Source organism: Apostichopus japonicus, chromosome 19, assembly GCF_037975245.1.
Source record: "Apostichopus japonicus isolate 1M-3 chromosome 19, ASM3797524v1, whole genome shotgun sequence".
Classification (NCBI taxonomy): domain Eukaryota; kingdom Metazoa; phylum Echinodermata; class Holothuroidea; order Aspidochirotida; family Stichopodidae; genus Apostichopus; species Apostichopus japonicus.
In genome coordinates, this window is record NC_092579.1 from 26,280,600 (window position 1) to 26,294,791 (window position 14,192).

Below are 14,192 nucleotides of genomic sequence, written 5' to 3' on the forward strand. Positions count from 1 at the left end.
CCAGAGCAAGGAATGCGTGGTGAGGCGACGATGTATGTATCGACACTGCAGCAGACGGAATCTTTATCTTCCAGACATCCTTACACTGTCTGGCAGCAGTATAGCACAGATAGATAGAGAGAGAGAGACAGCCTATCATATAGGCAGCCTATCATTGGAACTATATTATCCCGCACAGAAGAATATTCCACCTAAAACGTATGTTCTTAGCGAGGCTCTTTACAGAAATGAGGTTTCGGAGAATTTTTTTTTTTTTTTTTGTCTTTATCATTTTTTATGTATTTATACAATTGATGATATTCAGTTCATATCATTAAACATAGTAGTAATTGTAGCATATCAGTGATAAGTGGATATGAAACAGTTCCCTGACACACATTGCAACATGATATTATGATTTTAGTATTAAGCGTTCATCAATTCATTCCAAAAACTAACTCACCTCATGAAAATGTCAACAGAGAACTTCTTTTTGTTTTTCATGGCTTGTTCCCATGACGACCTAACAAGGTTTTTCTCGTAAACCGATAAACCTGTCGTTTCATCAATATCATTTTGATCTGCGGAAAAAGAACTATCATATTGGTATCGAAATCAACTCATGGAGTAAAAGTGTAAAATAAATGTCCAAAAGGGTTTACGTTGATTGACACTATATGGCTCTCGACTCTCCCCTTGGACTTCATCAGGTCTCGACTTGCTGGCTTGAACATATCAAAGACATACGGAAACTTAACCTCTCAGTGGATTGACAAGACTGCACGGACCATATCCGTCTAAAAGGGGTGATTGTCGATAAATATATGTCCTGAACTACAGGGGGAGGAGCAGGGGGGGGGAACTGGTTGATGAAAAGGGTCATGACGAAAAACTGTCTAAAGAACTTCACAATGTATTATCAAAAGTTGTTTGTATTTTTTGAGGGAAACTTTCTACAGATCTTTGTCCAACCATCATATACCGAATGCACAGTTACAATTAATGCCAAACGTGAAACAAAGGCCCACGTAATTGTCTCGTGACGAAGCTGTTATAATTAAATCGTTATATAACAAGTTTAAATAGGTCATGTCTCCCACTTATAGTGGACTCACCATGCATCTATATATATAACAACGACCTACACTGACAATAAATCGATAATGATATATCAGTGTGTAAATAATGTAACTCCTGTACATGTACACGTTGTAGAAATGGAGAAGAAAACGATATACGACAATTTCACGGAAGATATATGAAATGCAGAGAAGGCAGTAATGTCCCCAGTATTTCAAAGGTGTTGGGGGAGGGGGGTTCTAAATCCCCCTGATTTAGGTAGGGTTACAAACCTTTATTGAAATGGTCTTATCCTCAGCCATTGACTGAATATCAAAAATTCCCCGAATGAATCTAGAGAAATAACTTGTCGCAATTGCAGACAGTGTATGGATGAAACCAGGGGGTATTGCACGTGCCCCCCCCCCCAATTTTTCCAAAATAGCAAATGTGCCCTACTGACAATAAAATGTGCCCCTTTGATGAAGAACTGTCTTTTGGATATCTTAACCCTTTGTTAATTTTAATAGTTTATTTTAATTATTCACGTGCACCATAATAGTATTGATAGCATACTAACACAACATATATATTCAACCTGATATGGCCGGTGTGTATCGGTTTATAGCATAACGAGTAGTGGTTGTGGAATGAGAAAGTTCCCCTCTGAGGTTTTGCCCCTCCCCCATTTTTGGAAGAGTCCTACCTCCCTGGATGAAACTATATTTATGGTGCTACTATAGTCTTGAATATCTTTAAATGCCATTGAGAAATAGATCGTAATGCTAATTGCATATTTAACGCCGGCGTAGATTCCAATCGTTGTCATTTACAAGTGCTAATCATGCTATGTAATAATTGCTCAAGGCAATCTAACCGCCAAGTTGTCGTTCCGGATTGGAAAACAAGGTAAACAACTTGTAAAATTAAGAGAAAAACACTTCATTAACAAAATCAACGACGGGGTGAAACGGATGCCCTAGTCTTTCTGTATTCGAAATGATCCTAAATTAGACTCTAGAATTTATATGTCACTTTCATATGACATGTTATAGAAATAACAATTATTTGGAGCATTATACATAAGTGTGGCTTTCCTTTAGGAAATCGGGCAGTAAAGCAGTCTTTCTCTTCAGACTGACAGCCGGATGGTTTAAATGAACTATAGGCCTATATAGATAATCAAACAGCTGATTGTCGTAAACATGCTACGACTGATGATATAAGTCCAATTTTGAGTCCATTACATCAACCGAACCAGATACCGGTTAAATTTTGTGATTCCTTGCCATTCAAAATATATATCTGATTAATGTAGAGCAAGTGAGTAAAATTTGTCCAAGAATTAAGTGAGAACCACAAAGGTTTGTAGAAATCCCTCAAACCCATCAAATTAGTATATAGAAATCAACCAAAATGTTTCAATATCCAGAAACTAGAACAGTCTTTCTATATGAAATATAAATATATTTTACCAATTTTGAGCGAGCAAATACCTTTAATAGTTGTTGAGAGTTACATGACATTGTTTATACACTGTGAAATAGTTTAGAAAATGGCCAAGGTTTCCACCATTTGATATAACCCGTTGACCCCTTAAGCCAGTGTTTGCACATTTGAGATAACCTGTTGACCCCTTGAAGCTCAGAGGTTTACAACTGATTAGTGATTTAAGGGCACATTTAAAGCCAGATTTTATTACCTGGATGCCAGGTATGTTTCATTGAAGACCTATAGAGCGCCTTCACAGAACTAAACTGAACTGAATTTGACAAAACTATGTTCACCAAAAAAACATCCTAGCATTGGAGAATTCATAGATTAATTGTAGCTTTAGTTTTTGAGTTATCATGTTTTAAAGGGTTTCAGACTTTGACACCTGTTGACATCATGTGACCTTTGACCTCTATCAATTTCAGAAGGGTTCTTGCACTCACCAAGCTGGATCTACATACTAAATATGAAGTTCAAGAAACTGATGTATTTCTTGTATTATCGTGTTTACAAGATTTTCAGACTTTGACTTAAATGTTGACCGCAAATGACCTTTGACCTCCACCAGTGTTTTACTCAACAAGCTGCAACTGCATACCATGTATGATGTTCAACAAAGATGTACTTTTTGAGTTATCGTGTTCACAAAGTTTTCAGACTTTGACCTCTGTTGACCCCAAATGATATATAAGTTCAAAGAAAACAATATGGTTCTTGTACTCAATAAGATGGATCCGCATACCAATTGTGAAATTAATCCACCATTACAATTTTTGAGTTATAGTGTTTACAAGCAATTGTGATACATACATACACACGGCGTCATCACCATCGCATAGATTCATTTTGCCTCCGGCAAGGAATAACCAAAAAAAATGGTACCCCCTCCCCGCCCCAGAAGGGATACTTAATCGGAGGGGAGGGGTAAATTAATTGATCGTGTGAGCGCCATGAAAGTGAAATGCTGTACCCAATACGCGGGTCGCAGCAGCACGTATATGTATAAGCCTCTGTTTGGAAGCATACCATGTTGCGGACACAGAGCACTGGAATGTATCAATCGAAGACAGTCTGCTTGGTCATCGTAAACAAATGAACGATAAATAGTCAGTAATTAGAAATTCTTCACTATGTTCGTACAGTATAAACTGGAGTATGAAATCTTTTATCGCATTAATATTGCTTTGTCTTTGATTTTAATGATGTTCCCCTGTTTTGATCCTTTAGATTCAGCACGTTCCTTTTTTCCTCTGGTTCTGAGGTTATTTATTTTACTCGTCTTGATGGTATTGGTTCTCAGATTTGTTAATAAAAAGTTGTCGTCGTAAATCTAGGACTTATCGCCCGCCATTGGTCTATTCTTAGGGAAACAAATAGATCTTGCAACATAGCTATATGTTTTCAGTTACGATGCTGGTTGTGACTAATAATTGTTGTGATAAATGTCATTATAAACAGTTATCCTCTCGTTGTCATAAATGTGTTGATATGCTACTTGCAGTCAACTGACCAGATTGTGTTAAATAATAGACTGTACGGCTATTCTTCCTACTGTAGCAAGTATGTTCTTGAAGTATTTGCGAAGACGTCATTTGACATGTGTTAGACACGGAGTGTTAGCTCAGTGGTTAACGCCGGTGCCTTCCAATCATAAGGTCCCCGGTTCGAGTCACTCCAATTAAGATTAATGTATGTCGTCCAAGTTACAGAGTTGTTGCCAATTCATAATCATGGACGTTAAATATGAATCTAAGAGACTGACTTCGGTCAGCTTGCGGCTTTGATAAGCCAATGATGGCTTCTTTGCGAGTTCCTGCTTGCAGGGGGATCTAAAGTACATACATACATACTTCCTCGGCCCTGAGTGCCGACAGTCGACCCCAATCACTCATATAACAGAAATTCGACATGTGCCCAATATTATTTCCAGGCATTGGGGTGTATTTTAATGAGACGATAAGATGTCTCACCTAGGACACATGTTTTGGTTTGGCAGTAAAATGTTCATTGAAGTTGGACGTGAGTCAACCATAATTGACTTTCTAGCACTTTGGGGTCAATCTTATTGAGAATTATTTCACGTAATAGTTTTACTCTCTTGAAATCAAACCAGACGTTCGCGTTGGGACGCCGTTTTTGAAACAAAGATGTCGGTAACCATGCATACATAAGGAGCTTGATAATTCTGTTCATGTTTAAATTATTACAATATTGTTTTCAGAAATTGTAGCCACAACAGCGTTTGAAGGTAGGTCTGTACATTACTGTCAGATACCCGCACGTGCAATATGTAACTAACTTTTTATAACCTATGTTTATGTATATCTGTTCCTTTGCTCGTACGACGGGATTCGTTGACCTATTTTTAGGTCCTCCATCATATTTTGACAGCGCTTCGTATTTCATTTCCTTGAATTTGTCTATTTTCATGTCAGTTGCGTCTCTGTCGAAAATTGAATTGGAAGTAACCTGTCGGATCGGTTTTGTGTCTGGTTTGCCAGGCAGATGATCTACGCTCAACATATCATTCTTTTCACCAACATTTCAAACCAAAAAGCCGGGAGGCTTTGTGATTACTTGTCATAAATGTTTCACTCAATTAAACTTGTCTGATAGAGAAACTGAATTACAGTATCCAAGAATAAGTCAGTACCCTATGCATGAGATAGTTCGAGCCCCGGGCCATTGCAGCTATCGATATTACACACTTGATAACATGACATGTATGAAAGGAAATAAATACGTATAAATATGGTTATTTTCAACATATTTACATTTATACTCAGCCCACTCAATAATGTGCATGCTATTACTTCGAGAGAAACAAAACCACGAGTGCACATCTGCAGGTCAATGGCTATCAGTGCACCTGCATATATGGCAGGAATCCAATGTATATTTCCTGGGATATCGTGTTTACAAGCTAAGCGTTATAACTCACGTACATATGCAAATATACACACATATGAAAATACGTTCACACACGCCATCGTGGCCGCTTTTAGGTTCCTGATTCTGTTAGCTTCAGATTGCTTAAACCACTAAAAAAAGCCAATAACCATTTTTCATTATTTTCACTGTCGGCAACCATATATTTGGATCACTTTTAACATTCGTAAAGTCATTACTATCGATATTCACATAAGTTGAAATCTATACACCGCGTTAAATTGTGTTTACACAAGAGGTATATTACTAACGCAATAACATGCCTTTAACTCTTCAACCTATACACAATATCGTCGCATAATTTTGACAACATCACTTGCCTAAGGGCTTGAGAATCGTTACTAAAATCTAGTTGACAGGTACTCCAAGGAATGGATGGACATGTTACATATCAGGCATGACTTATTTTGTAAAGAGATTTTGCATAATTTTCCAAAAAGTGTGAATTATTCCGCGGCGGATTGGAGAAAATTTAAGCACTGAATTTTAAACTGAAGTGGGCAAAATATGCATGGGACTTCTGACATATATACGAACTGAACGAACTTTACAAGTATCACATGAAATGTAATTGATCATCTCTCTTAGAATCATACCTATAAAATAGTTGGCTATTTTGCCTTTAGTAAAAGCTACAGATCATATTCTATACTTCCAGATGTAACAAGTGCAATGTTCTTTACATATGAAAATGTATAACGTGCTGGTAATTATAGACACCCCTATACAATGAGTCGTGATAATGAAAACTGTAGAGAGAGGATATTTTTCTTATGAAGACATTTATTATAGCTCAACGGGTAGTATACATGAGCAAATTGGAACATATCAAACGGGAAGGGACCTTGCAGATGATCAGCGGATGAAGTTTTAGTAATTCGTTTGATAATTGTTCACAATTTGTATATGTTAAACGGAACGAGGTTGCTTGATTGAGTAAATGTAAGGCACGCCGATGCCAACAGTATTATACATACGCCTTGTCGTAACTCTGTACCTTCATCATTCGTTACGATCAACAACAAAACACAGAACAATGTACAATTAATGTTGATATGTTGTAGACAAAGAGCACTGTTGCCAGTCCACTTTGCATGTCTATAACACTTTAAGCTTTAAGAAGAATTAGACCTCCTGGTATTAAGATTTTATAATAGACCTAATTTGTAGTCTTAACATACATCAGAATGTTACCATATGATATGCCTACAGTTTAACTTTTTGCTAAGGAAGGACTCACAGAACATGAGAGGGGACAGCTTCAACGATCCCAGTACCACACCGCCTCACCACCTCCTTCATCAAACCCTGCATCTGCCTCTGTCCTATCCGTAAATGTTTCTGCCTCTACCTAGATCATTGGGGGGGGGGGGGGGGAGACTTTATAATATGTCCCCTACCTTTGAAAGCGTGTATGCAACTGATGGAACGTAGCATTAAAAAGAGGTAACAAGGTAAGCTATAAATCAACGGGCTTGGGAATACAAAAGCAGTGACCATACGGTTTGTATCCAGTATAATTTAAAATATTTATTTCACAGGTGGGATATTTCTGTATTTATTGGACACCAAGTATAGCCTTTGGGGACAATCTGTAAACTATAGAAGCTATCAAATGATCGTTCGAAAAAAATGAAAACTGCACGGTGGTAGAGAAAAGCGCCAAAAGTATGAAAACTTTGCAACGTGATTATTTAGTGAGTCGCACTGTCGCTGTTTCTTATCAAAGAGAATATTGTTGAACTGTTGGTGCTAATCCAAATGACAAATTCGAGATGAAATACTTGCTCTAAGCGCCGCAGTAGGAAGTGTTCTCATTGTTGTTTATCTCCCAATCTATTACCGTACTAATTTGATCTGGTCATTCGATTTCTCTGTGGAGTTGATAGATCTGACAATATTATATATTTTATGCAACTATATCTCACTTACTTAATGATAAGAATTTATCGCCATTGGGGAGCAGGGAGTTGTTATCCCCTTGTTGGGAGCAGTGGCATCGTTAGACATTTGAGAGTGGTGGTGGTGGGCACACTGAGAGCTACATTTTGTATGAGGGGGAGGGGGGGGTTGGGGGATACATAATAAGGTTGATGCAAATTTGGCGCCAGAGGCGCCAGTGCGAGCGTGGAGCGTGAAGCAATGTTGGCGTGGAGTCGATGGCCGCCATAGAGCCCTCGAGGGGGTCAGGGGACCCCCCAACACTTGCAGTTGTCATCATTCCCATACATTATATCAGCTTCAAATCACCAAACATACATTATAGTTAGTGGACGTCAAAAAGTTGTGTCTTCCTGTCTAAGAGAGCTTTACATTAGATCCGGATCTGATCTCCTGCTTAGGATCAGTTCCTGTGCTCGAGATCAAGGTTGTAGTGTTAATACAGATCAGATCCGGATCTGATCCTCCGATTTGAATCTTGGCAATGCATGTTATGGTTCACTGTTAATTCGATCTCTAGTTAAGAGTATCAAAATGCATGTTATGGTTCACTTGTAATGCGATCTCTAGTTAAGAGGATCAAGAACATGTTATGGTTCACTGGTAATACGATCTCTAATTAAGGTCAGGAAATCAGATCCGGGTCCATAGTGTAAAAGCACCCTATGTTTTTCCTTGACATCGAACCTGAACATTTGAGGGGCGGGGGGGGGGGGTGGGGATGTGGGTACGTGCACCCTCCAATATATTTTGTAATAATCCACTTAACATATAGGCTACACATCTCTACCTTTATATCTAAGTTTACTATACATTGGCCAGGATCAATGTTTCCAAACTAGATTGTTGCCAAAGCGATGAAAATGTTTGTGACATAAAACGGTACTTTTCTCGATGACGTTTCACATCTTATTATTAATATAGAACTGCTTCTCATTTCCTATAGCAACTCGACACCTTGCTGACACCGACACACGGTTGTATCGACGACCAGCAAACACTCTAACACATTGAATAACGCCATTACCGTGTATATACGTACGTATATTAAAATACCTTTCTCCATATGTGCCGGATAGGTATGCCTATATATGTCATTAGTTTATACCGAGATGTTATGTTCGTTGACATTATTCCCGGGAATTGAGAATTGACGGAAATAATTTTCCAAAACTATTTGTTTGCGCAGTCAGTAACGCACGCAGCATGTCAAACTTGTCGTCTACGTCACGACACAAACCTCAGGTGTGCAGTAGTCTGACCGAGATAACTCGATTTAATCATCGGAGAAATGGAATTACGCAGATTGAATTCAAAAATACCTTTACTACGACGAAATCGTCAATATTATATACATGACCGCTATGAAGGGCATTCTATGTGCATACCAATAGTGAAAAGAATGAACCATGTATATATATATAGTGGTATACATAATGTATATGAATCAACAATGTTGCAAAAATCGTGTCTCCGTCGTAAGAAAAAAATGGACAAAAGGGTAACATGTTGCTTTGTTGTATTTGTCCTGTATTTGAATTCTATAGTCACAATTCAGTTTTGTATTTCCTGAATTGGAATCCTAAAGATTACACAGTCCAGTTACTTAATTGATGAATCGCTGCAGCTGTTCAAAGGTTATTTCTCAAAATATTAGAAACACAATATGGACTGATATTAGTGTGGGATGGGGGGGGGGGGGTTATCACCCTATTCAACAAAATTAATTTTGTGTCTAAATTCAACTTTTAACTGTATACCGACCGTCACACGTAACACCTAATATTGCTTCTTTTCTTATACCACTCAGACCAGCAAGTCTGCCCATGGCTTAAACATCGATTAATTCATAGGTCTACTAGTAGACTATATAGTCGTTGAAATAAAAACCCATTGACTTTGGAATTACGGTTATGAACGTGATATGTAAAATGTTAACACCCTGAAACCCAATCAATCAGTTGCACAAATAGGTAACCTATATGTATTGTGTTCGTCATTTGACCTAATATATATATTCAACAGTTCATATGCCATAACGTATTTAAACTACTTAACCTATAAGTCCCTTAATAAACACACCAAACGGTCACTCATTGACATATTTATGCATACATTTTTAAACGATGAGATGTCTTGATCAGAAATTCTTAAGAACCTTAAATTTTGATCACGGCCCCAACAATCATCGTCTCAAATGCTCATCAAAAATTCTCCAAAAGCGGCAGCGATATTTAAAATTTAATCGATTAAAGGCTTGTACGCTATAGACGTTATAGAAGTGATTTTTTTTTAACTTTAGAGATATTACGTATATTTTAACTCTCTGATGGGAGATATGAGTTAGCTGCGAATACACTGGTCTAAACGTATAGCTTTAGGGGGGCTTTCCCTCATATATGGTACAAGGCATTACAATGTACACAATGAACGGTGGGTAGCCCAGAAGGTGTTTAAAGCGGGTAAGATAACATCGTACTTATATAATACTAACTATAGTACATTGTATCAAATTGGTTGTAATAAGCAGATTGGTTCCGAAATAAAATTCACATTGAACTTTTAAATCCGTTCCACCTTGTTGACATAAGTTAAGTGCAGTGACCAATAACCCATTGTGAATCAAATGGTCTAACACTGAATCAAGCTAAACCTGTCAATTTTCATTAGGTATGGTCTTTTGACTAACGGCAGAGGACGGAAATTACAGTTATAACATAAACAACAAGGCTGGTAAGAAAAGGGGATAATCATTCTTAGCATAAAAAGGATGTCTCAGGAAATATGAGACCGGGTGTTTGTTAACAATCTCATATTTCATTATGAAAAATAACAGGACGTAAAGACATCATACCCAAAGGGTTTATTGACCCTTTCCGGCAAAGGACTTGGCCAATAACATAAGACCGAGTATCAACCGAATATAGCTTACCGTAACCATTTATAGCTACGACCACGATGTAACACACTTTACAAGTCACAGAAGGTAATAATTTGAACTGAAAAAGAATATTTAGCTGAAAGCGGTACCCAACTAACGCAAACTAGGATAAACGGATGAATGTTTAGTCAAATTTCTTTGATTTTTGGGTATTTAAGGTGGGGCATAATCTCTGTCACTCGGAATCCACTCTTGTTTGCAATTTACGTGACCAGTAATGTTTCAGGGATGATTAAGAGTTTGACTACTCATGACCTCAAATGACCTTTGACCTGTATCAAATCTCTAGAAGGCGAGTTCACATTAGCTCGGTGAACCTATACACCTCCGACCTATGAAATTCACAAGTATACTGTACTTGTTTCGTACAATATTGCTTACAATATTTTTCCATATGTTTTGACCAGTAGTGACCTTAAGTGACATTTGACCTTTCCCAACAAGTAAAGGGGGGGGGGGGGGTTGTGATAACTATCCGTATACATGCTTATTGGATACATTGCGCACAGAGTACAAAATAAGAACGGTACCTACCGGTTCCGAAGAAACCGCCGATTACGTTAACAATGGATTGCCACATTTGTTTCAAAGCTCCACCGCTGGAAAGAGAAGAATACGGAAAAAAAAACATATTTCAAATGATAACAGCTATGACAGGTAAACACACCACTGGATCAGTGGAAGTAAGCGACATGTACGTGGGATATTGAGCTTTGTATTTGTTAACGACAAACACTTCACACTGTCGGTATAGGCATATCATAAAAAATAAAAAAATAAACATTGTAATCTATCATGAGTTATTTCAAACATATAGGTGTTCAAGGTGGGTAAACATAAAGCAGAATATATATCTCAATGGATTTGCTCTAGATCGCCTTCACACTGTGGGAATATCTTACATCAAATTCAACATCGTGATCTATATCATACACCATGTCAAAAACTATGTGTGCTCCCACATTGTCTAACTAAGACCCGAAACATGTCATGAGAGTGACACAAAAGGAGGTTTTTTACATGAACATCAGCCAACAAATCACAAAAGACGACAGCTCACATTTTTCATGTCATTTTTACAAGCAGGGTATACCATTTTGTAATGTATACAAATAACAGCTGACCTCAATCGATGTTAAGTCGCTAAATACCATTACCAAGTAACCAATCGTATTATAATGAGTTTATTCAAACATTTACTCCGGAAAGCAGAGTGCATATGCTCAATTAGTTTATTTACAATATAAGCAATAAAGACATCCCGTACTGTACATGGAGAAACAGAAAAAACACATGCTCGCCTCCAGTTTATACGGAAGTTATTATGTACGATCGTGACAAGTTGATTGGTGTAAAAGTGATGATTCGAATCAGGAGTGGTGGGAATATTCGTCGTGTGGGTCACATGTGGTAAACAATAATGAAATTAAGAAAGTTCATCTATAGAGCAGGTTCTTATTGTGTTTGTTGTTAACTATTCTAAATTATATTTTATACTTGAAATTCATATGGTTTATCTACATGATGTATTACTATGTTTCTTGTTAACTATAAACAATACTGGAATGTTTGCAGCTCATATAGAGCATGTACTTATTGTGTTTGTTGTTAACTACACTATAGATTAAATTTATACTGAAATTCATATGGTTTATCTACATGATGTATTACTATGTTTCTTGTTAACTATAAACAATACTGGAATGTTTGCAGCTCATCTAGAGCATGTACTTATTATGTTTGTTGTTAACTACACTATAGATTAAATTGATACTGAAATTCATATGGTTTATCTACATGATGTATTACTATGTTTCTTGTTAACTATAAACAATACTGGAATGTTTGCAGCTCATATAGAGCATGTACTTATTGTGTTTGTTGTTAACTACACTATAGATTAAATTGATACTGAAATTCATATGGTTTATCTACATGATGTATTACTATGTTTCTTGTTAACTATAAACAATACTGGAATGTTTGCAGCTCTTATAGCGCATGTACTTATTGTATTTGTTATTAACTAAACAACAACTGGTTACGCCTGTTGCTGTTCTAAAAAGCAACAGTTTGACTTGACTTTTAAAATTAATATCAATGCTCTTCAATACTAGCATCCAATTACAATACTGGTTATTAGCTAGACTATTCAAGTTTGATTTAGTGAAATGCAATAAGAGTAAAATAATAAAAGAAGGAATTTTTAACTTGTTTCTTATCATGTGATTAAAAATTGTTATGAAAGTGTATGGGCGACACATGGTTGAGGATCGACGCACTTTAATCCATTAAATAATTGCTCTTCAAATTTCATCTGGTGAAAACATCAAGTTACAATTATTTCTATATTATTTTAAGGAAGTTTTGATTAATTGCATATCTTAATAAATGCCGTAAATCGACTTTTAAATTGGGCAATTTCAATAGCTTAGAGGTATTCGGGTCGTGTTCCCATGGTGTATTTCGGTGTCAAGGTCACAAGAACCAAAAGATTGCATGATTCCGACGCAACTAAAGATTAACATGTACATCACAGTGCAAAGTAAACGCCAGGAATTGCACAATGAATTGGATCTTCAAGCTAGCGAATGGTTTCAGCGCAGAGTATCGCGCAGAGCATACTTGATTTATTTCTTGTTGGGTTGGAGAGCAAGCTGTTGACACAGAGCCCAGCTACGCAGGCAATTCAAATCGCTGACTGGTAAATTAGTTTGGCCGGTTCATATAATATGTTTGGTTGTTTGTTTTCAACCGATGCATTTGTTTATAAATGTGTTTTGATTCATTTTGTTTTACGGTATGAAGTTATAAAGTCATGCATAACATTAACGTAACTACGAAAAGAGTTTTTCACGCAACGTAGGCCTATATTCATCCACCTCTCACAAAGGACGAACACTTCGATATTGAAAGCCATTACTATCAAATGAATGTATTTTTCATAAAGCGTCTTCGATTTGCTGATCCTTCCAGAATATATCCTTTGTAAGAATACATTGAATTTGGTCCAGAATAAAAGAAATTGTAGAACGGTCATAATCGGGATGTAAGATTACGTCACGAGATTGTGATGTGAGACCGAGTGTTGGCATCTAGTAGAGTCATGAGTGCCAATGCATAGAAGATCACCTGGTGAGATTTAGGAAGTGCCTTTAACTGTTTCTTCCCGTTGGAAGGTGTAGTAGCGTATTAATTAGATGGTTCAGTGTTGTTTACATCAGGTTACCTGTAATCAGCTGAGACATCATGACACAGATAATATTTAATAGACTAATACAATGATATGACCAAATAACTAGGGCAGCACCCGGCACAGTGGGATGTTGTTTATATAGCACAAATTAGTCAAGTTTTATGAACTGTTTTTTAACTGCATCATATCTTTGCTCTACCCAAACCCACCTTTAGACACCATTTGTTTTCTTCTTACGACACTAGTAAACTATATCCAATCAGTTCTGTCACAGCTTAGCACGTATCATGTTTTCTATGACATCATGATCGCGGTGTCCAAACGTGTGAGGCCCCGGAAATGTGGGTACACATTAAATGGTGGCAGCATTTAAGATCGCGAACAAGACTGGGAACCAATGATGAGGCCGTTCGTCCGTATCTTGAACCGCAGCCAAGCGATTACGCAGTCAGTTTATCAGCTTATAGTTTACTTCGTAAATGCTGCAGGCTGATCAAACTATACTATTTGTCTATTTTTTGATTGACTCGTAGAGCCGGAGCGATCACATATTCAGCATTGACTATAAGTTAAGACAGAGTAACAACTCGGATAAAACCCGGGTTTGTCAAAGGAATTTAGGTTTTCGAAGAT

The 14,192-nt window shown here is 37.2% G+C and overlaps 1 protein-coding gene across 4 annotated transcripts in view; it reads right to left on the bottom strand.

The window, feature by feature from the left end:
* The window catches only part of LOC139960339 (uncharacterized), a 90,966-nt gene that overhangs the window by 27,668 nt on the left and 49,106 nt on the right, over positions 1-14,192 (bottom strand). For all 4 annotated transcript variants that reach the window (XM_071958643.1, XM_071958641.1, XM_071958642.1 and 1 more), the window contains exons 2-3: positions 10,898-10,962; positions 443-560 (exon numbers count right to left, since the gene is read on the bottom strand). In XM_071958643.1, coding sequence (XP_071814744.1) covers positions 443-560; positions 10,898-10,962 — 183 coding nt within the window. The remainder of the gene's footprint in view (positions 1-442; positions 561-10,897; positions 10,963-14,192) is intronic.